Raw genomic sequence first — 21,916 nt, forward strand, 5'->3', positions numbered from 1 at the left:
TCCCTGGCAGTACATCCCTTCATATGGGGGTCCACGGCCAAACATAATTATATAAATCTGGGGGTCCTTGACATTAAAAATGTTTGAGAAGCACTGACATAGATGACACAGCAGTTCACAGCATTATGTCACCATGAGATGTGTGAGTCATAACAGATAGAGAGAGGAGCAGGGAATGATACAGTATATGAATAAGGTACACAATAAAACATGATATTCTACACTGTAGATCAGATGTACTTGAGAACACTTTAATGCTGATGATGTCCTGATAAAACACTGATCATGACCACTTTTAGCCTATATAACTTATATATACTTATATTTAACAGGAGAAAATGACACATGTCACGCATGCAACCCAGATAAATAAATATATAATCATCCTAAATCTAACCTTGATTTTGAATCACTAACCTAACAATTAAACACATAATAAGCGACAACAAAACTCCTTCACCACAAGGTTCCTGCACATGCAGCCAAAGAAATCAAGGTGGTCAAAAGTGGACGGTACCTGCCATCACCTTTGGGTGCCTGGGGTGTCTGTACCAGGGCAAGGCCAAGGGGCCACTGGTGGCAGAATGTACTGCCGCCCTGGGAGTACGGACACCCCAGGTTGGGACGACAGCAAGAGCTGGAATCATCGACCGGGCAGGGACCACGGGCCTCCCCCTGAGTCCCCTGTGCAGGAATAGAGTTACAGGACAGCATTAAATAGTCTGGAAACATAAATATTTTTCCATACATTATTTTATATACTTTTCCAGACCTGGTAAAGTAATAAATTAAATTCCATACTTTTCCAACTACCATGCATAGGATTAGGCCTATCACTGTCTTGTTAGTTGGAGCTGTTCGTGGCTACACACTTGTGGGTGTACAGGGAATAGAAAAGGGGGCTCAGAACGCAGCCCTTAGAGGGCAGGGGAGCAGAGGTGCTGGAGCCTATTATATTCTCATCTTGAATCTTGTAACGAGAACTCTCTCTCTAATACAGTCAGACTCAATTGGTCTGAGCACGTACTTTAGGAATTTATAGCTCTGGCCTGCACGTGAAAATTAGGCCACAGCAGGAGGAACACATGTGCACGCATGTGGGCACAGTCAGACACACACTCACATGCATGCACACACACACACACACACACACACACACACACACACACACACACACACACACACACACACACACACACACACACACACACACACACACACACACACACACACACACACACACACACACACACACTTACATTGAGACGCATCATATCACCATCAATGAACCAATATCGTACATGCTATCGCTGTTAAAATGTATTGTTACACTTCATGCACACCTGCAGTACACACATAATAGCACATAATAGTGCTATAGGAAATATACATATTATATATTTATTATATATAGTACAACCACTCAATGAGTGGCAGCATCACATGGCACTGCATTTTGTCTATGTTTAGTTGGCATTGTGCTGAACGCTTGGTGCAGCATTCCTTTCACCAGCCCATGGCTTAGCATCGTCTGCAGCTATTATCCTAATCAGACCAAATGGGGCCCCACAGTCTCTTCTGTCATTACTGACCAATATACCTCTAGCCAAATAAATAATACCAAGCAAATCGCTTAATCGCTCTAAGAGCGGGTTGTATCTGTTAACTATGGCTCCTTAGCAAAGACAGATCAGGGTGAACTGCTGAACTGCATTTCTTTGAACTTAAACTTCAATGATTATATCTTTCACTTTTACAACAAGAAAAAAAATATTATGAAACAAATAATATTTAAAAAAAAAGTATAATCCTATCCAGGACCCACAAACTCGGAATTGAATTCTGGAAAAACCATGAGAACCAGGCTTTGGGGGCATCCGCCTCGACTGTCTGTGGTCAAATAGAGGGACAAAGACAGAGAGGCAGAGAGAGAGAGGCAGGGGGAGGTGTGGGGGGGGGGGGGGGGAGAGAGAGAGAGAGAGAGAGAGAGAGAGAGAGAGAGAGAGAGAGAGAGAGAGAGAGAGAGAGATGAGGGATAGTGGGGGAGAAACAAAGATGGGCAGCAACATAAACAACTAGAAAAAGTGCTCTTCTGGGCACAAGTCTCCACCAGATTATCCACAGATCCGTGCAGTTAGAGGTAAAAACACTTTTTGGCCAGTTATAGCGCCACCTTGAGGCTGAGTTGAAATTGTTCATGTGGCATTTCGTCCTCGGCCTAGTGGGAATGTGGGTGCACAATTTGACGGAAATCACGCGATGTGTTCATGATTTGCAGCATTTTGTTTGAAACTGAGCACTCCTGTGAACTTTGGAAGCCAATCTTAACCAATCAGGATGGAGTCTGAGAAATCTGAAAGACCCGTTTCGTTGAATGGCTCTAGAGAGACTGTGTACCAATTTGCGTGATGTTTGGACAAAATCTGCAAAAACTTGTTTTGCACAAAGCGGCCTCCTGGTGGCGCTATAACAGGCTGTTCTGGAAAGTTTGGGGCAGAGGTTCATCGTTGGCATCCAGGGAGTGTGTGTGCAAAATATGGCATCGACCGGGTTAACGGTGGCCGAGATTAGCTGTTCACGGACACACGGACGGACGGACGGACGGACACGCGGACGGACGGAGTGCAAAACATACTCTCCCCACATGCCTTCGGCCTGCGGACGGACGGACGGACGGACACGCGGACGGACGGAGTGCAAAACATACTCTCCCCACATGCCTTCGGCCTGGTGGAGACAATGACAGTAATAGCAATAATAATAACTATAACTAGAAAAAGTGCCCTTCCGGGCACAGGTCTCCACCAGGTTATCCACAGATCCGTGCAGTTAGAGGTAAAAACACTTTTCGGCCAGTTATAGCGCCACCTTGAGGCTGAGTTGAAATTGTTCATGTGGCATTTCGTCCTCGGCCTAGTGGGAATGTGGGTGCACAATTTCACGGAAATCACGCGATGTGTTCATGATTTGCAGCATTTTGTTTGAAACTGAGCACTCCTGTGAACTTTGGAAGCCAATCTTAACCAATCAGGATGGAGTCTGATAAATCTGAAAGACCCGTTTCGTTGAATGGCTCTAGAGAGACTGTGTACCAATTTGCGTGATGTTTGGACAAAATCTGTAGGTGTACTGTGCAAAAACGTGTTTTGCACAAAGCGGCCTCCTGGTGGCGCTATAACAGGCCGTTCTGGAAAGTTTGGGGCAGAGGTTCATGGTTGGCATCCAGGGAGTGTGTGTGCAAAATATGGCATTGAAAAACTTGTTTTGCACAAAGCGGCCTCCTGGTGGCGCTATAACAGGCCGTTCTGGAAAGTTTGGGGCAGAGGTTCATGGTTGGCATCCAGGGAGTGTGTGTGCAAAATATGGCATCGACCGGGTTAACGGTGGCCGAGATTAGCTGTTCACGGACACACACACACACGGACACACACGCGGACGGACGGAGTGCAAAACATACTCTCCCCACATGCCTTCGGCCTGGTGGAGACAATAACAGTCTACATGCCATATTCCTAAATATGTGCAGTTGCAGCCAGCCGTAGGTAAGATATAGTACAGCCACCTATTATTATTTCTTCTATTTGGAAGGCCTAGATGAGGGACACTGGGTGGGACTGTATTTAAAGTATCCTATATGGAGGAAAAGGCTTGTTGTGTTAACTCCTAAATAAATGCACATGCTGCTGAGTCCTGACCTTAGAGTACTCGCCCTATCATAAAGGATAAAAACAAAACAAGTGAAGAGTGAAGAGAACATAAAAGCTGTCAAAGTGTTTATCCCCTCCTGGCACAGACTGACCACAGTGCTGACCACAAACACAACACCATAAGAGAAGACGGGGTCATGACATGTCAATGCCACTGGAAAGTTCACCATCATAATCATTGTCATCGAGAGACCACTCCCTCTTCTGGGTTTTGTGTGTGTGTGTGTGTGTGTGTGTGTGTGCATCTGTTTTTTTTTGGGGGGGGGGGGGTCTATTTAAGTAGTCTCACCACCATAGACAGAAGGGACAATACTGTAGGTGACTGAGATAGATGCCGTGGTGTGTTCTGCTCACCATCACTTTTCTTCTAGTCATCATCACCACATAAAGGTAAGACAATGACATTTTCCTGATGGTTATCTAGCAGCCTCTTATCAGTTTATAGTATAAGAAACATAATTCTACTCTGATATGCCAGTGTGGGTGGGTGGTATATCAATACAGTAACATTGTTTTAATTGCTGGTGTTTGTCATAGTTTTAATATGATCCATCGTGGTTCATCACATGGGGAAGAGAGATCGATACATTTCTAGAATGAAAGTGGTGAGAATGTTTTACTTCCCAATCTTCCATGATCCATGGGATTATTCCATATAATCTCATGATTTAAAACAACAAAGACAACTAACCTCAAATTACTACCAGTATCTGCCTTCTGCAATTGTGAGGATGTTACAAATTACGAGATAACAAATTAACCAAACTACTATAAGTAAGATGTGTGTACAAAGTACATTAAATATAAATAATTCCAGATCCAGGCTTCACTGTGATGTGTATTTATATACAGGATAGTGTGTATTGGGTACACTCCAGAAACACAGGCCTATTTTCCATCGTCCTTATACAGCTTCTATCAACCCATGAGCCCCCCTGTGTGGTGAATTTGGAAATACGGATGCAGTATTTCACTTTAATTTTCAACTAGACTACGGAATACTTTTAGAACTTTGTTCTAACTCTGGTTTATGGAATAATAATTTGATTACCTCAAATGGAAGTATGACGATCTACTGTAAGTGATCTTCAAAAAAAGAAACGATATATTCACATCAAGCTTCCACACTGTCTTTCTGTCTTTCTATCCCAATCTGTGGAAAAACACAGGTGAAATCTGGGGTTGATGTTATCTTTCTTGAGGCCTTGGGCCTCTCTGTCTTCCACCACTTTCCTTTTTTGGGGGACATCAGCACTGGGAGGTGACTGACTGATATTGCTCAGACAGCAGGCCAGCAGGGTTCATTAGGCCACTATAAGCATCATGTAAAAGCACTTTAGATGAAACAAGCCCGTCCCCGCTGATATAGCCACCCAGATGGTTCTGATGAGCGTTTGGGGGGGGCTATAGGGCCAGGAATCAAACCTGGGACCTTTTAGATTCTCAGGCAGCCTCAGCTATGGCCGCTCACAACAAAATGGACCAAAGAGTCTATTTTTACATTCTTGCAGCGTTGAATCTGCAGTGTTTGCTCTTTATATAGCAAAAATGCCTAAGTAATACTGGGTGGGTTACAATTAAGCCTAGATAATCTTTGGAGGATCCTGTATATACAGCAGATGTGCAATGGAATGTATAAATGCTGGAGCACAGAGTCGGGTGGAACAAAATTGGAAGCCTTAATTAAGACCCAACACACAGTGTTCCACAGTGACATGCACTTCAGTCAGAGGTTTTATTTTTGTCTTCCAGGGGGAATCTAAACAGCCAAGATGCCTGAGCAAGCGTAAGTATTGTGTTTCTGTTTACTTTTCCCAGATTGAAATCTGACCATCATCAGGCTTATTATAGAAACATAAATCGTGAATGACAATGCACAGTTGGCTAGTAACAATTAAGTTAAATTCCTGTCCCCTTTGTGCTCTTTTTATATTTTCAAATGGCCTTCTATCAACAGTCAAGAGGTAAGATCAACACAGCACCACAGAACTTCACTGCAAAGTCTGAGATAATTGTTGTGTTTTTAAAACTAATAATCTCAAATTGTGTTTTTTTTAAATACACAGAAGTCCAAGATTTCAGCCTCCCGCAGGCTCATGCTAAAGGTCAGTTCCTTAAGGCTAATAGGCTATAACTGAATGACCATTAACCACTTGAACCCCGGCCTGCATCCATATTGGGGTAGCCTGAGCTAACGTGTTAGGTTTCTGGTCTAGAGGGGGCGGGTCGCGGCTGAGATTTGCGCACGCCCTGATTGGATCTCATCGATCTGTCCATCACCCCCGGCCCCTCCTCTCCCCCCTAGTGCAGCGCTACGTCACATCATTTGGAGCGACGCCCACCCGGAAGGGTTGACTCCCAATTTTAGACCAGAGCGGCCAATGCGTTCCTCCAGGCTTTCAATTTTTGCACCAACAAAAATGAAAGCCTGGTACCGAGGCTAATATTGGGGTAACATTAGCCAAAAATAGTAGGCCTATAACTCGGCTATTTTAGAGATTTGGTGTAAAAAGCGGGCCAAGTACAGAGCCAACTCAGGTCCAGTTTACTAAGTCTAGACTAGGGTTTAAGTGGTTTACACAAGTTGCATCAACAGACAATAATCAATCTCTCACTGACACTCTCACCATTATGGCTTCCTGTGTACGTGGCCTCGTCGCAGAGCTTGATGGTAGCCAAGGCTAAAGAGGACCTGGAGCAGGAACTGGTGGACAAGGAGGAGGAGAAGATGACGTACCTGGAAGAGAAGGCTCCTCCAATACAGACAAGTAGGATGTCTTTGGAAGAACTTAAGGTACAATGGACCACATTCAAACAGCTTCCATTTTGCTCGACATGTATTATGTAATGTTACAGTACAACCAGTACTGAGAAACCAGTGAGAAAGTGGTGAGAAAAATGGAATGGGGGGGGCGCTTGTTTTTCTCGTGTGGGAGGCCGTGGCCGGGTCCCTTTGAGGCTGATTGGCCTTACATTTCGCTCACCCCAGAGTTGTGGGTGACCACAGAATCTATTACATTTTGTGTTAAAAAGACATATAATACATAATAGTAAATGAAATAACTTTCTGTTTTTTCCCCTCTGTAAAACATTACAGTTATATTGGAGAGGTGTCCAACATTGACCTCACCACTTTCTCTCACCCACATAGGCATTATGCCAGGAGTTACATGCCAAAATAGACGTGGTGGATGAAGAGAGGTACGACATTGACACAAAAGTGCACCACAACACAAGAGAGGTAAGTAACTGAAGGTGGGCCAAGTGTGTCTGTCTTGTCCACACCACCATTCTACAGCAACAGCAGTTGAACCATTGGTAGTGCATATCATAACAGTTATAAATAGAGTTTAGGGTTTTATTATTACCACGTCCACACGAGTCCACTCTATAAATGGATAAGTGTCATCATGAGTGACATTATGACATGGATCAACATTCAACATGTGTACCATGTATTGTATCACTCTACTTGAACTACAGATCAAAGACCTGACCATCAAGGTTCTGGATCTGCGAGGGAAGTTCAAACGACCCAGCCTGCGGCGGGTTCGAGTCTCTGCTGACGCCATCCTACGCTCACTCTTGGGCTCCAAGCATAAGGTCTCCATGGACCTGCGGGCTAATCTTAAATCAGTCAAGAAGGAGGACACAGAGAAGGTGGGTTTCAGAAACTTAAAATAGCAGACAAAGAGGAAGAGCCAATGACTGTGGACGACATTTTATATCATATAATAATATAATCATTGATTTATGTCATATAATCGGTTCAGGAATATAAAAGAAGACATATAACACATTATTGTCTGTTGTGTTGCTTTTCGATGTGTACACTGTGTAATTTTATAGAGATATCTAAAGAGCCGTTTCCTGTCTGGCAACCAAATCTTGTGATACCTCAGAGTCAGAAACGATACCTGCCGCTGTTTAGATGCCTCAATAAAATGATGAGCTGTGCACATTAAAAAGCTAATTATAGAAAACAACCTGTGATATGACTTCTTTCATATTGAACCGGTTGACAAAGGTCTCAATCATGCATATCAAATACATATCAATGTGGAGGTCCTTGACATGAAATGGTTGAGAACCTCTGGTTTGTTGTTTCCAACAGGAAACGGAGGTCAGCGACTGGAGGAAGAATGTGGAAGCCATGTCTGGCATGGAGGGGAGAAAGAAGATGTTTGATGCTGCCGCCACCCAGTAAATGGACAATAGCAAAAAAAAAATAATAATAACCTTAATATAACCAATGTAGATTACAGACAGAGACCATGTAAGTTAATTATTTCATTGTCTACAGTAATTTCATTAACAAGTAGCCAAGCCTCAAAATGCAATGATCTAGTTTCTTGAATTTACATGTTGTTGTTTTTTTACATGTGTTCTTGTTCAGCATTTTTTTTAACCTGATGGTATAAAGTCGTTATATTTCATTGTCACTTACCGGTAAATGAATAAATAGTGTACAATATGCTCTGGTTCTTTTATTTATTCTGTTAACTAATGATAGCTACAGTACCTATACTACAAATCAATTAAATATGGAATTTAAACATATTAGATATTTTGTTCTGATGATGATATTGTCCTTCTAATGTGTGATGCCCTACTTTTTCAGTTACTTTTTTCATTTATTTTGCATAATTGTTGGGAAACTTAAATAAATACATGAATTAAATCAGAAAAGTAATTGAAAAACCAGGTGCCAACATTGGCACAGGGGAGGGTAATCACTGGCTTTTTGCTTTTAAAATAAAGATTTCAAAAAAGTCAGTTAAATGATGTCCCCTCACATATATATACACAGTACAACTTAACATCTTTCTGCACATAATTCTATATTCATTAAAACTGTTAAATCTGACCTGGTGACTGGGAGAGTCTGGGAGATATTTGGGTTATGTCTAATGATCATTATTACATCTAATAACATTTCTTTTTTGTAACATTTTGATCCCATGATTTTGTAACCCATTTTTTCACCCAATGTCAATTATCTAATGTAATCCTGGGCGCTACACTTCCTCTGCCAACCTGGGGGGGCAGCGGACTGACCTCATGCTTCCTTCTATGCATGAGGAGTCCAAGCTGCTTCTTTTCACCTGACAGGGGAGAGTATCCCTGGCCGGACGTAGCGCGCGGAAGGAACACGTTATTCCGACCAGTTCCTTTCTCCACCATCAGGCGCCCCGGCTGGCCAGGGGGAGGTAGTTTAGAAACCAGGATTACTGCATGTTTTCGTGATGGTACCCTAGGGGACACAGGGAGAACATGCAAACTCCACACAGAAAGGCCCTTTCGCCAACCCCGCCTCGGGTATGGGCACGGATGACGTGGAGGAGGGAACAGAACACACCCCCAGCGGGAATCGAACCCAGGACCTAGGCTATAGCTGTGAGGCGACAGCTACCGACTGTGCCACCGTGACCCCCATCTAATAACATTTCTAAAGAAGAAGAAGAAATAAAGTATTGCCCATGGACAATCAAAATCAAAAAACATTTAATTTCGATGTGGTGACATAATTAAACTTAGAGTTGATATGACACACTGACTCAAGAAAATTAAAACATGGCACTTCATGTCAAAAAGGTTGCCCATGCAGTTAAAATGAGGATTGAAGTTGCAATGGGTTTGTATAGGAAGGGGCATTTCTGATATAGCCCAGGTGCTCACAAAAACCTTTGATGTTACAATTACCACAAATATGTTTGAAAGTGAAATATCCCTTTAAGCATTTCTTAAATTTACTAAATGTACTTTATTTTCAGTGTTACTGTTTTTGTAGACAGACTATATAATCTGTGTTCTACTGTAGGCTATAATCCAAAAACAACCCTGGCTATAAGAAAGAGCTGGGGTTCTCAAACCTATTTATTGGATACCCCATTTTATGGGGGAAATGCTTTTGGCAATCTAATTAACCACGTGGAATAAGCTCAGGAGCTCCTTACTAGAGTGGAATCAGAGTGTGCCATGGTTGGCCTCCGACTGAATGCCAAGAAAACTGAAGTTATCACCTATAACATCTCATCAGAGCATCCACCTCTGACAACAACAGGAGGCACTGCTTTGAAGGAAGTCAAGGACTTCAAGTACCTGCAGGTCTCATGGGTCAACTCAACCGAACAAGACCTGAGAGTGAGGAAAGCACTTGCATGGAGGGCCCTAAACGGCATGGCCAGTGAATGGAACTACAACCTCCCCGTCAAACCAAACTCAGCTTCTTCTACGCAACGGTAGAGTCTGTTCTCCTATACTGCAGTGAATGCTGGACCCTGAAGCCAACCCTGCAGAAGTCTCTCGAATCTCGATGGGTACTACACCAGTGCTGAGTGCTGCACGCAGCATTCAACATCAGTAAGAGCACACATGTTAGCAACACAAATCTGTATGATGGAATGCCAAGGGTGAGCCAGAAAATAGCAGCCAGGAGAATGAGACTAGCAGGACACTGGCAAAGACACCAAGAGCTGCCAAACAGCAAACTAGTACTGTGGGCACCGGTCACGAGGACGTCCCACGCTAACATACGTGGATGTACTCAAGAACGGTGCGGTGACTGGAAGCAACGATGAAGGGCTCGTCTGAGGACGACCTAGAAGAATTAAAAGTTGAAATATAGCACAGCCTATTTTTTATTATTATTTTTTAATCATTGAATAGGAACATTAATTAGACAATACATTTACAACACTTCTGTATCAGGGATGGGACTATTTGACATGTCACTATTATTGTAGCAAACATAATTGCGGTTAAAGATACTTAATCATTTGATTCTTAAAACTTAAAATGCCACTTTTGTTAACCACTTGAACCCACAGCGTCCCTATTCTGGGGGGGGGGGGCATTCACCAAAAATAGCCGATCTACAAGCTCATAACATGCTTGTAGATCTGCTATTTTTATCGAATCGATTTGTGTCAAGTAAAATAAGAGTGTAACAAATTTCAAATGTGCTCTATACAGGTCTGGTTTATCAACTGTAGAGGGTTTAAGAAGTGGAACTGAATTTGTAACTAAATTAAATCACTGCGATCTCCACTGAGATGTTTCCCAAGTGAGTGTTGTTCACATACAGTAACTACCGGCCTAAACCCTATCCCCTGGAAAAACTATATTCACTTATTGTGCAAGTCAGTTATTTGCAACTAGATGGCAGTATATGTCATGCTGCATTATATGTCTATTATATGTCATGCTGCACTATACTAGGGGGAATTGGGCCTATAGGACTCATCACTGTACTCTGTACGCCCTAGTGGGTTGGTATTCCTTAACGTCTCGCAGGTTACTACATTGGTAAAGCCATTCTTGGTAATCGCCCACGTTACATTGGTTCTAAATTTGAACTTGTCCAAAACTCTCTCAACCTCAGATAAAATGCTTGGTTACGCTACGTCGTGCCGCCAACAAAATCTGAGGCTGAGAAAATAAAAGCATTGCTTATTTCGGACCCTGGTCTTGGAATGACCTACAGACCAGACTCAAACTGGCTGCTGTGATAGTGAGCTTTAAAAGGATTGCCATGGGCACACTTCCCATACACTGCTCCTGCTTTGACATATATAGCAAATGTCTGCTTGCTTTTTAGTCTACTAGCAATTTCCGTTGCTTAGTTTTTATTTATTAGTCGCGTTACTAAACGTTCCTGTTCCCCCTTTGAGTTTCTTCGGTAGTGGGTACTGTATTTATGAGCATTGTATGTCTGTCCAGTTTTTTGTTGTGTATTTTTTTTTTACTGGCAGAGCTGTGTCACTTATTTTGCCTCTTGTCTTGGCCAGTTCACACTTGTAAAAGAGACTTCAGTCTCAATGTGGTTTTTACTGGTTAAATAAAGGTTAAATCAAAATCAAAATATATTCTCACCATGCATTCCAGTCAGTCCAAAATGATTAATAATATAAGTATATGTGAAAATGGCACAACCCAACCCAGACGGTTATGACAACATGGATGGATCGGACAGGAGTGATCAGTTGTGAAGCATGCCATGGTGGTGCAGAACCAAAAGATGGGTGGGTGTAGTATCTCCCCTGCCATGGGTGGAGCTTCATGAGCTTTTAAATCCTGGGCCAAACCAGGGCCAGGTCCGGTGTCCCAATAGCATGCATGACCTTCCAAGCCTCTATAATACCTCCCAGCCTCTTGCAAATAGCAGGAAACAAAGAACAAACAAAAGCCCTGGCAGACAGAGCAGGAGAGCCATCATCACATGGCATTATGACGAATAGTATTTATTGGTGTACCACTGGACCCTTCAACAGGGATTGCTGTGCTGTAACTGGACTGTCTTTAACAGTTTTATATTTTTGGCTTTGACTTCTGAGAGGCATAAGCTGAGCCACAACACACCATGAGTAATTTGGCTTGTTTATCTCATGTTATTGCCTGTGAGTGTGAGGACAGAGGGCAGCAATTCACACAGTAAAGGCCAGGTGCTAATAAGGGTGTGAGGTTTAGAATACTCTTTCATTTCATTCTCCTTTGAGACAACTCAGTTATTTGATTATAAAATACCTTTCCATTAGGGTTTATATCATTTCACTGCTCATACACAATGTATTTGAATCTTTGAATTACAGCATGCTCTAAAACCTTATTAGGCGGCGGCCTATATTATATTTCACAATTAGACCAGACACACAGAGACATGAATTTCCCAATGATTTGTTTCTTTTGTTTGAGAATGAGTGAAGTGTGTGTTCACATGAAACATCACAAACCTTTCATGTATCTGTGAAACCAACTTTTTATTGGAGCCTTAATCCTTTGCTGCTCGTTCCAGGTTTGGACTTGTAAAAATAGATATTGAAGGTCCATGGAGGATACGTGATGATCTTATGTATCTGATCCTACCTACCATCTGTGTGAAAGTATGTACCCTCCCATTGTAGCGATGGGCAGGGGGCCGCCATGTGATCTGTAGTTAGGTTTAAAAGCTTAGGCCCAAACAGAGGGGCAATATCACATTGTCAAGCATCACCAAGTCAAGCGCACATTGATATAATCAGGGTGAGTCTCTCAGAGTCTATATTCTATAGATATATCAGTTTTCTTTTTACATTGTTTTTCTAAAATATCCTGTATTAGCTTATTGCAGTGTAACTTGAAAAATACGCTGGATACTTTCTGAGTTGACATCAATGACAAGCTGTGTAATTTCAATTTGGGAGCCTTAATTCTATTAGGTTAAATACAGTTCAACTGTCAACTGATATTAGTTAATTATTTACCCATACAGGTGCATCTTCTTAAAGAATGTCTGACACAGAAGAAGTAAACGAGTAAGTAACTGAATAATAACTGTAGATACAATATCTGAATGCTTATCGAAACTGTGTGTAAATCATACCAGTACAGTGACAACAACTGAGACAAATTATTTTGTTGTGTGTGTGTGTGTGTGTGTGTGTGTGTGTGTGTGTGTGTGTGTGTGTGTGTGTGTGTGTGTGTGTGTGTGTGTGTGTGTGTGTCCAGGGAACAACAAAGTAAGTCAGTTTCACAATTCAGAACTACATAGGGCAATGTGGCTTTATATCAAATCTATTTATAATTAATATGTGCATTTATTCATTATTCAAGCAAAGGCTGCAAAGCTGGAGCTTGCATGAGATATTTTTGATATGTTAAATATATTATGACATAGCTGAATAGAAACTAAACTATAAAATATTCTCATATGAACATATATGGATGATCTTAATTCACCAATATAAAAATGACCTTATTTGACATTCTTGAAAAGTGTCTGCAGTGTCTGATTTGCATCATTCTTTATGCATATGGTGTATGGACTATCAGACCTAAATGACATGTTAATTTGTGAACACTTCTCTCCAACATTGTCCCAGTAGCAGAAGGACAGGAAGATGTTGGTGGTATGTATCACAATCAATATATTAAGAAACCAGGGTAAAACATTGCCTAGATCCCAGCGACTGATCAATATTTAAATCTGTGGGTGATTTTTCTGCCACTTTGTTATCTTCTTTACACAATGAATTCCTCTGCTTTAACTAGTTAGTTAATATGAGGATTCTGTCTGTCTGTCTGTCAGTCAGACAGACAGACAGACATTGCTGTTCTTTGGAGTGGCTGCAACACTCCAAAACTGTAACTGGCTTAGCTCTTGTTAACTGATGTGTTGTATAAACAAACTGCTTGTAGATCAGATTTTTTTTTCTGTTAAGAGATTTGGTGTATATAGGGGGACAAAATGACCCCTGGGTGGTCCCAAGTTAATTTAAGTATAGGGATTAGTTATTAATGAAGAGGTGCACTGGATTCTAGATAAAGACAACTTTTTTTCTCAGTTTCTGTGTCCACCTTAGTGCATGTCAGCCCACAACTCTGAGCAGCCCCCGTTTACACAGAGCAATGTAGGTCAGCTTGTTCTCAATGGACTACTTTGGGGATGATAGTGGTGAGGGAACAATACTCAGCCAGCCTCATTTGTATGCCAGTTAAAAGGTCCACATAGCTGTACAGTAGGTTGGGTTACCTTTTGTGCAGAAGGAAGAGGTTATAGTGTTACCTCACAGAAACACTGGCTGGACAAAACGGATGGCATTTTTTTGTGGAAACAGCCTGGTGGCTGTATCATTTTCTTACACGGTGCCTTTGGCAATAGCAAGGTTAGTAGTGATGAGATTACAAAACTCCACTGAAAGTAGGATTGCTGCCAAAAGCTGCGGTGACAAATTACTCTTTTGTAGTGCTCTTCAACGATACCTAATTTGTTGGGGCTGCATAATTATGATCATTTTATGTCTTGCACCGTAAGACAAGTCAAGGCCTTAAGGGCTGGGCTAACACCCATCAGTGGGGTAGAGATAAACAGTGTTGACTGATGGGGAAAGATACTCGGGAGGAAACCAACCACGGTGCAGGTATAAACCTACACCTGGCACAAAGCATGGCAGCTATGACTTCACTTAAATGAAATAAAGGTATATATAGGACTATCTTAGAGCCGGGTTCTCAGCCCCCACTATTTCTATCACAGTCTATTTCAAGGTCAGTTCTCAGGAGTCTAGAGTAGACCTTTCACAAATCAGTCAATGCTGACAATGACCATGTGACCTTTCAGCAGATGACGGGGAGGAGAATGAAGAAGGAGGTAGGCTAAGGAAGGGACATGCATAACATAAAAATAACTGGTTCATGTGCGAGAAAGTAAAAAAAATACATGTGTACAGTATATTGTGTCTAATTATATTTTCTCCTTTTGCGCCATTGAACGTACTTGTACAAAAGGGTCAAAGCCGAGGATGAAGTGAGTAGTAAAATAACACCTTTACAACCTTCAAGTACAGTTCAAGTATATTGACAATGAGAGCTCTCACCACTTTTGAGAGATGTTTATTTTTTATTCCTGCCCCTACTTAAGGACAGGTTTTGTGCCTGGCTTAGCACCTCCAAAGATCCCAGATGGGGAAAAAGTGGACTTTGACGTGAGTGTGCCTTAATTGGCATATAGGCTACTGTATCATTTCCATAGCCTAGTTGTCTAGTGATCATAATGTAGCTCATTTAGTTTTACCACTTTTCCCAACAACTACAGGACATCCATCGAAAGCGCATGGAGAAGGACCTGACAGAGCTTCAGACCTTGATCGAAGTTCACTTTGAGGGTCGCAAGAAGGAAGAGGAGGAGCTCCTTGGTCTTTCTGATCGAATGGTACATATTTAATTTGACAGATGCAGCCTTTATTAGATGCATGCTTAATCACATTTCTGCTTTAGTGTGATTTGGGAGAGTTGTGGGAGCAAAACTGGACATTGCTCTTACTACTGTATGCCTATAACTTGGTCAGAAGGCGTAGACTTTATAATGCTCTTTAGTATAACACTACTTTCTATGAATCCCATGTCTATAATAATGCATTATAATCCGCTCATAATACAATATATTGATATAAGCATGCATTAAATAGAAAATTACTAATGCATGCCTGTATATGATGCGTAGCGTGCAAGTTCATAGTTCAGGCCGATACACTTGAGAGGTTTACACATGCCCATTATTACAGGTTGGTGTGCAGTGCATGGTGTGCAGTGGCTCCCAAATGTTTTAGCTCGAAACCCAAAATATTTGATGTCTCCCTGGGACACAAACTAGTCAAGTTGTTTTTAATTTATGAACATTTTGTTTATTTGTTTAAATATATTTTTAAATATAATATAAAACAGCTGACGAGTCAACCAGCTGACCAGACCAATTTGACGGCCTATTTTAAACCCTCCGCATTCACTGTTCTTCCTCCTGCTGTCAAATGCCTCTGTATGTTTGGTATGAGTTTGCTTTTAATTAATAACATATCAATAGTTATCTGACTGAAATGTTTATAATGTTCTTGCAGGAGAAACGTCGTTCGGAGCGAGCCGAGCAGTTCAAGATCAGAACGGAGAAGGATAAAGAGCGTACACACAGACTAGCGGTGTGTACATGACATGTCATGAGATACTGACAAGAACTGGGTCACATTTATTCGCAAATAATACCAAATAAGTCAGTGTAGCAGAGTAGCCCCATCTGAGGATCAGAAGCCAGATATACCTTGATATATAAGGGTGATTACCTTATTGCTCATGAGCAGTGGATGTTTGTTTGCTTGTGTGGGGTTAACAACTCACTCTGGCGTTTTTTTGGTAGATCGTATTTTGGGCATATCATTACAGGTGAAACGACGTGTGTGTGTGTGTGTGTGGGGTATGCATAACAAAGACACTTTTTAACTAGCTAAGATAAGGTCATAATGTGCTGTTCCACTGATCTTATAATTATGTTATAAACAGTGATAAACAGTAATTGTCATGCATGATTATAAACATTTATTAAGGATTTTTATGATGCTCTTCAGCTATAATGTTTTATAACCGCATTACATTACATTATAAATGTGATTATAATGCATTATAGACCTGAACTTTAAGTTAGACAGCCTGACATAAATGTTAGTATATACTGTAAATGTTAGCAGCTGCGAGTGAGGTCAAAACTCATCTGGTCCTCCAGGAAGAGAAAACCAGGAAAGAGGAGGTAGAGGCAAAGAGGAAAGCAGCTGACGATGACAAAAAGAAGAACATCCTCGCCAGCTTGAATTTCACTGGATACAAGGTAAGTCATATTCTGTCAAATATAAACACTTGGGACTGTCAGAATGCTTGTAGTTACAGCAACAATGGACTTCTTTCCAAACCTCAGATACAAACCAAAGGCGCGCCGAGAAAGCTAACGGAGAGGGAGAAGAAAAGGACGGTATTAAGTGATCGGCGTAAATCGTTAACCCTTGAAAACCAGAGTGAAGCTAAACTGAGGTACAGCAAACTGCACAAACTAGTAGATTACCTGTGAACAATGCAAGTGCCCTCACAAAAACATGCAGTAATCCTGGTCTCTAAACTGCCTCCCCCTGGCCAGCCGGGGCGCCTGATGGAGGGGAAAAGAACTGGTTGGAATAATTAACGTGTTCCTTCCACGCGCTACGTCCAATCAGGGAAACTCCCCCCTGTCAGGTGTAAAGGAGCAACTTGGACACTCAGGCATGAAGGAAGCATGAGTTAAGTCCGTTGCTCTCCCCAGGTTGGCGGAGGGTGTGTAGAGCCCAGGATCACATTAGATGATTGACACAGGGGTGAAAAATGGGTTACAAAATCGTGGGATAAAAATAAAAATAAACAATGCAAGTGCAGTAACTACTTATACTGTAGGTCTATGGTCAATGTCTCTCATCCTCTAAGTACATTCATCCTCTACGCTGCTGTAATATTTTGTATTTATATTGACAGGGAAAAGGCGGATGAACTTTGGAAGTGGATGCAACAACTAGAGGCAGAGAAATTTGAACTTCAGTATAAATCCATGAGGCAGAAGTACGAGGTAGGCTATACATACACATTTCTTAATTTACACATATCTCTATATTCTTAAGTACTACTTAAGTACACTAACAGAACATGTGTCTACCGTGACAGGCATTGATACAGTTATGATTAATGTAGAAGGGAGTTCCAGGCACGCCTCTAGCCGATAGCTGGCCAGTCTGGTGCATCTCAGGAGCAGGACAGAACAAGCAAACAAGAAGGCACTGGAACAGCTCAGACGATTTAGGCCCTTAGTTTATTATAACAGGGTGCAGGTAAAAAGTGACAACGTTTCGATGTGTAAGTTACATCTTCATCAGGTCATGACCTGACGAAGACTAAGGGCCTAAATCGTCTGAGCTGCTCCAGTGCCTTCTTGTTCACAGTTATGATTAACTTTCATCACAAGCAACTCTCAGAGATACAGAGCCACCCATTCTCTTGCATTCACACACTTACTTTGACTTAATCTCACTCAAAAAGCAGGACAGATAGATAAAAGCAGAGCTAAATCAGACAGGGAGAGGATGTACCGTAACTGGTTACATTGTTAAATGAGAAACTCATCTCCATTATTGCCCTCATGGACATTTCCTGCTTTGCATTGTACATATTGACGTGAGTTGAGGGCATACAAAGCAGTGATCAAAGTTCAGCATGTCAAACTGTCATTAACATGAAATTTATCTTCAATTTTCTTCCATTGTTCAGGTCACTGTATTGAGAAACCGTGTTTCTGATCATCAGAAGACGTAAGTATGTCATGATTTATTTAGACTGTACATAAAAATGGACAGTTGGACACAATAACACATGATTTGGTATGATATTATATGTATGACAACTTAATAAAGAGTCTGTTTTGAGAAACATTGTGAAAAGGAATGTACTCAGTAAAATCCTTAGTGTTCAATTATCCATCTGTAACTCTGAGAGTGTATAAATGAAACCAAACAGACACTTACAGGGCAATTGGGTTGCATTTGTAAAGTGTAAATGTTAGATGAACACTGGGAAATGTACTGTGACCCTATGTGTATTACTGTGAGTGACCTAATTACATTTATCCAGATTGGAGAAAACAAGATTTAATTTCATGCACACTCATACTTTGCAATTAGATGTGATCTTTCAAGGTGAATCAAAGTTAATCATGTCTACATACTGCACTGTTCAATAACAAGCCATAGCGAACGTTCCACTAACAGAAATACATCAATTGATAAATCCCTGCTAAAACCGATAAGCCTGCGCCGATGTAAAACGTCACCTAGTGATCTCCTCCCGTTTCAACGCCGACTGTCCCACCACCTCTCCCTACACGGAAATCTTGAGTGTTCATTTGACTTTGAGACCCCTTTCGGGTCCATTTTGTACACTCTTCAGAGAAATGAACACTCTAGATTTAACTGTGTGTACGTTCCACCAGCTGCTGTTAGAATTGGCTTCCATGGCAGTTACTGGTGTCAACTGGCCTACCGTGCTGCTATTGCTCCAGTTAAACCCAACCACAACAGGATTGGAGAAAACAAAAGGCAAGGGTTAAGAAAGGTGGCTCGGCCAAGGACAGAGCCAGTAAACACGAACAACAATACAAACATGCACACGGAACTGAGGGAGAGCCTGGATTTAATGGCAGCAGCTGAGGAAGCCTTAACCCACAGCATGATGACATGTCTGGTGATACTGTATAGTTCATATTAAAACGATTAACACCCCTGTGTTGTTATCCAAAGCATTTGAACTCCATCTTCTCGTTATCTAGGTTCTCACAAGGGTGACCAAAAAGAGACCTCAGGTAGCCACAGAGACATAAATTGTAGCTATACTGTAACTTGAACAACCCTAACACCACAAGGTTACTATTAGCTCTGGAGCCCCCACCCTGAACACAATCAGAGAATAGGCAAATTATAGATTCACAGACCACAGTACTTTAACTATAATTGGTGTTTTTATTCACCCACCAAATCAAATAGAAACAAATAAATTCAACAGTCAACCATGTACATTCCAAAATGTGTGTGAAACAAAATAAATAAAAAATAGTTCTAGTTCTCAAAGTCTATGGTACCATCGTTGGCGCGCATTGTTGGAGCTCTTATTATGGTCATCAGTGATCACCAAACCATATACAGTACGTGTAAGTTACCCATTTTGAGCCAACTTCGCAAGTTTAAACTTGTATTACTTGTATGCAGTATAATTTTGACTGAGGAATGAGCATCTGGCTGCAGTACCAGGACCACATACAGTATTATATGATATTTTACTTTGATAGTGGAGTTGTGCTCACCTAATTGCTTTGTTCTCAGTACAAAGGGTACTAGGAGCAAGCGAGCCCTGAGGAAGTAACACCATCCAGAAGAACAGTGGGGGAATCTGTCCCCACCCTGAAACACGGACATCCTAATATCCTTAAAGCCTCATTTGTGCTTATAACTGATTTTCAACTGTTGACTTCTGTGTGACATGGTCGCACATAGAAGAATAAATGAGCGTAGGGTAAAGTAAAAGGTTTTCTGAACAAACAGAACATTTAGCTACTCAATGGAGAATATGTTGTTGTTGTTGCTTGTTTTTAAGTTTCTCTCAAAACAAATCATTGATCCAATAAAGTGCATGTGGAATTTATCACCAATAATGCTGTAATAGGCTATGGTTTTGATTAATTTTTTATTGATTTGCACATGTTTGAGTTTCAGTGTTGCATCATGTGTTTAATTATATTACTTAACGAAGTACATTTTACAGACTTTGACAGTATAGTAAATACTTTCAACAACAACAAATAACTAAATATTTAGTTAATACAAAGTTGAAGGCTTTTTAGTTTATTTTTAGTATAGTAACAAAAGTCAGGCCTGACTTGAGTGTTTGTGATTAAAGACAAGTGAATAAAATATAATGCTCTGTCAAGTAAAATACTGTACAACTGTATTGTTTTTGTATGACCCATTTCTGGTGGGAACGTGCTGATGAGCACCATGTGAGCATTAAAAGCTTAGCCACACCTTCCTGGCTGGATCCAAATGTATCAGCCAATGAGCCAAACATGATTAACGTCCCCAAACAAGGATGTGATTTATGTGATTTACCCATCCTTCAGGATGGATATATATATATATATGACTTTTAACGTTAATTAATACTTTAAAGTACACAGTGTTGCTTGACGTTGCGTTTTTCAAAGTCAGGTTAGCTCCATGTACAAGCATCACATATCTTCTCTAAAAAGTAGGATTTGGACTTGAGCCAATGTTGCACTTGTTGTGATTTATTCTAAAATAATAAAAGTTAACACAGGACACCGAAATAAGAGCTTGTTTTAGTAACTTCAGTGAATGTTGGCCGTTGACTACTAACTGACAATATTGTGAAACCTTGTAGTCTAATGCTTTACAAAGTAGTGCAGGTGGTGGGGGACTGTTGGATTTGTTCATAGAAAATAAAGTCTTCCTACAAATAAACTAATAAATATAAATAAATAAACAGGCTTAGAAACAACAGAACTGTATCTCCCATAACACATGAGGCCACCACTATGCTTCACACCCGTGTGAAGTGATCATATCATCATACATCATCACATTCCGCCACAATTGCCGTCCTCACTTTTCTGCTTTTCTGTCCTCACTTTTTTTCCTCATCCGGAATCCGGCTAATCACTTCTGCCAATCAAATCATCGCTATGGGGGTACAAACGCACACACAAAGCTGGGCATATAGGAGGGGCTAGCGCCCCTCAAATATATTAACAACACAGAGCCCCTGACAGAATGCCTGGGCTACATTTTGTATTATGTTTGGAACCCAGTTCTTATATTAGGTTATTAAAAAACAGAATGGTTTCAGTGGTTCTAGCAGCACTGTAAATCATAGACCTGGCATTTTTCTTACTGCCTGAAGGCAGTCTAGGTCTACGCACACAAAATAGGAATGTGACAAAACAGCTGTGAGCTGAGTATTAGGCATCAGCTGTGACAATGACAAAATGACTAATTGTGATGAATGCAACATTCCCAAAATCTGTGAATCACTCAAAATTGAGAAATATTGCAGTGTGTGTCTGCTGGGAATCAAGTTCTATTAACATGTTATCCAAGCCAGAAGGTATCTGGGAGTGTGTTGGGTGTTACCATAGGAAACTGCACCACATGTCAATGTGAGACACTGTAGGTGTAGAAAATATAATATATGAAGTTGGTGATACCTGTAGCTTTGTGACACAATAAATATAAATTAAAGTATACGTAAAGATAATGTTACCTCTGAAATGTTTGCAGTGGATACATGATATTTACTTTAGTTGGTTATTGAAAAACTAAAACAAA

The 21,916-nt window shown here is 41.0% G+C and overlaps 2 protein-coding genes across 3 annotated transcripts; both read left to right on the forward strand.

Annotated features, from left to right (window-relative positions):
• The first annotated feature begins 5,612 nt into the window (after positions 1 to 5,612).
• On the forward strand, positions 5,613 to 8,199 carry LOC310862600 (troponin I, slow skeletal muscle-like). The gene is made up of 5 exons (XM_083770582.1): positions 5,613 to 5,812; positions 6,370 to 6,501; positions 6,859 to 6,948; positions 7,191 to 7,367; positions 7,822 to 8,199. Exons 1-5 carry the CDS (start codon positions 5,804 to 5,806, stop codon positions 7,912 to 7,914), a joined length of 501 nt encoding a protein of 166 aa, XP_083626708.1. The 5' UTR covers positions 5,613 to 5,803; the 3' UTR covers positions 7,915 to 8,199.
• Positions 8,200 to 13,567: 5,368 nt separating this feature from the next.
• On the forward strand, positions 13,568 to 20,615 carry LOC310863359 (troponin T, cardiac muscle-like). Of its 2 annotated transcripts, none has more exons than XM_083771638.1 (11): positions 13,568 to 13,594; positions 14,806 to 14,835; positions 14,973 to 14,991; positions 15,106 to 15,169; positions 15,280 to 15,396; positions 16,079 to 16,156; positions 16,735 to 16,836; positions 16,924 to 17,036; positions 17,508 to 17,598; positions 18,294 to 18,334; positions 19,898 to 20,615. In XM_083771638.1, exons 3-11 carry the CDS (start codon positions 14,987 to 14,989, stop codon positions 19,935 to 19,937), a joined length of 651 nt encoding a protein of 216 aa, XP_083627764.1. In that variant the 5' UTR covers positions 13,568 to 13,594; positions 14,806 to 14,835; positions 14,973 to 14,986; the 3' UTR covers positions 19,938 to 20,615. The 2 variants fall into 2 exon arrangements, with proteins under 2 accessions (XP_083627764.1, XP_083627765.1); XM_083771639.1 differs by having other exon boundaries at positions 14,809 to 14,835.
• The last annotated feature ends 1,301 nt before the right edge of the window (positions 20,616 to 21,916 follow it).

The sequence above is a fragment of the Protomyctophum parallelum genome (genome assembly GCF_964188405.1).
Source record: "Protomyctophum parallelum genome assembly, chromosome: 8".
Taxonomy (NCBI): Eukaryota; Metazoa; Chordata; class Actinopteri; order Myctophiformes; family Myctophidae; genus Protomyctophum; species Protomyctophum parallelum.

Excerpts from the sequence above, each read along its gene's own strand:
- LOC310863359 (XM_083771638.1), top strand. Across the intron at positions 16,837-16,923 it reads TGAATTTCACTGGATACAAG|ATACAAACCAAAGGCGCGCC; the intron begins GTAAGTCATATT and ends TCCAAACCTCAG. Across the intron at positions 18,335-19,897 it reads GTTTCTGATCATCAGAAGAC|TACAAAGGGTACTAGGAGCA; the intron begins GTAAGTATGTCA and ends CTTTGTTCTCAG.
- LOC310862600 (XM_083770582.1), top strand. Across the intron at positions 6,502-6,858 it reads TGTCTTTGGAAGAACTTAAG|GCATTATGCCAGGAGTTACA; the intron begins GTACAATGGACC and ends TCACCCACATAG. Across the intron at positions 7,368-7,821 it reads AGAAGGAGGACACAGAGAAG|GAAACGGAGGTCAGCGACTG; the intron begins GTGGGTTTCAGA and ends TGTTTCCAACAG.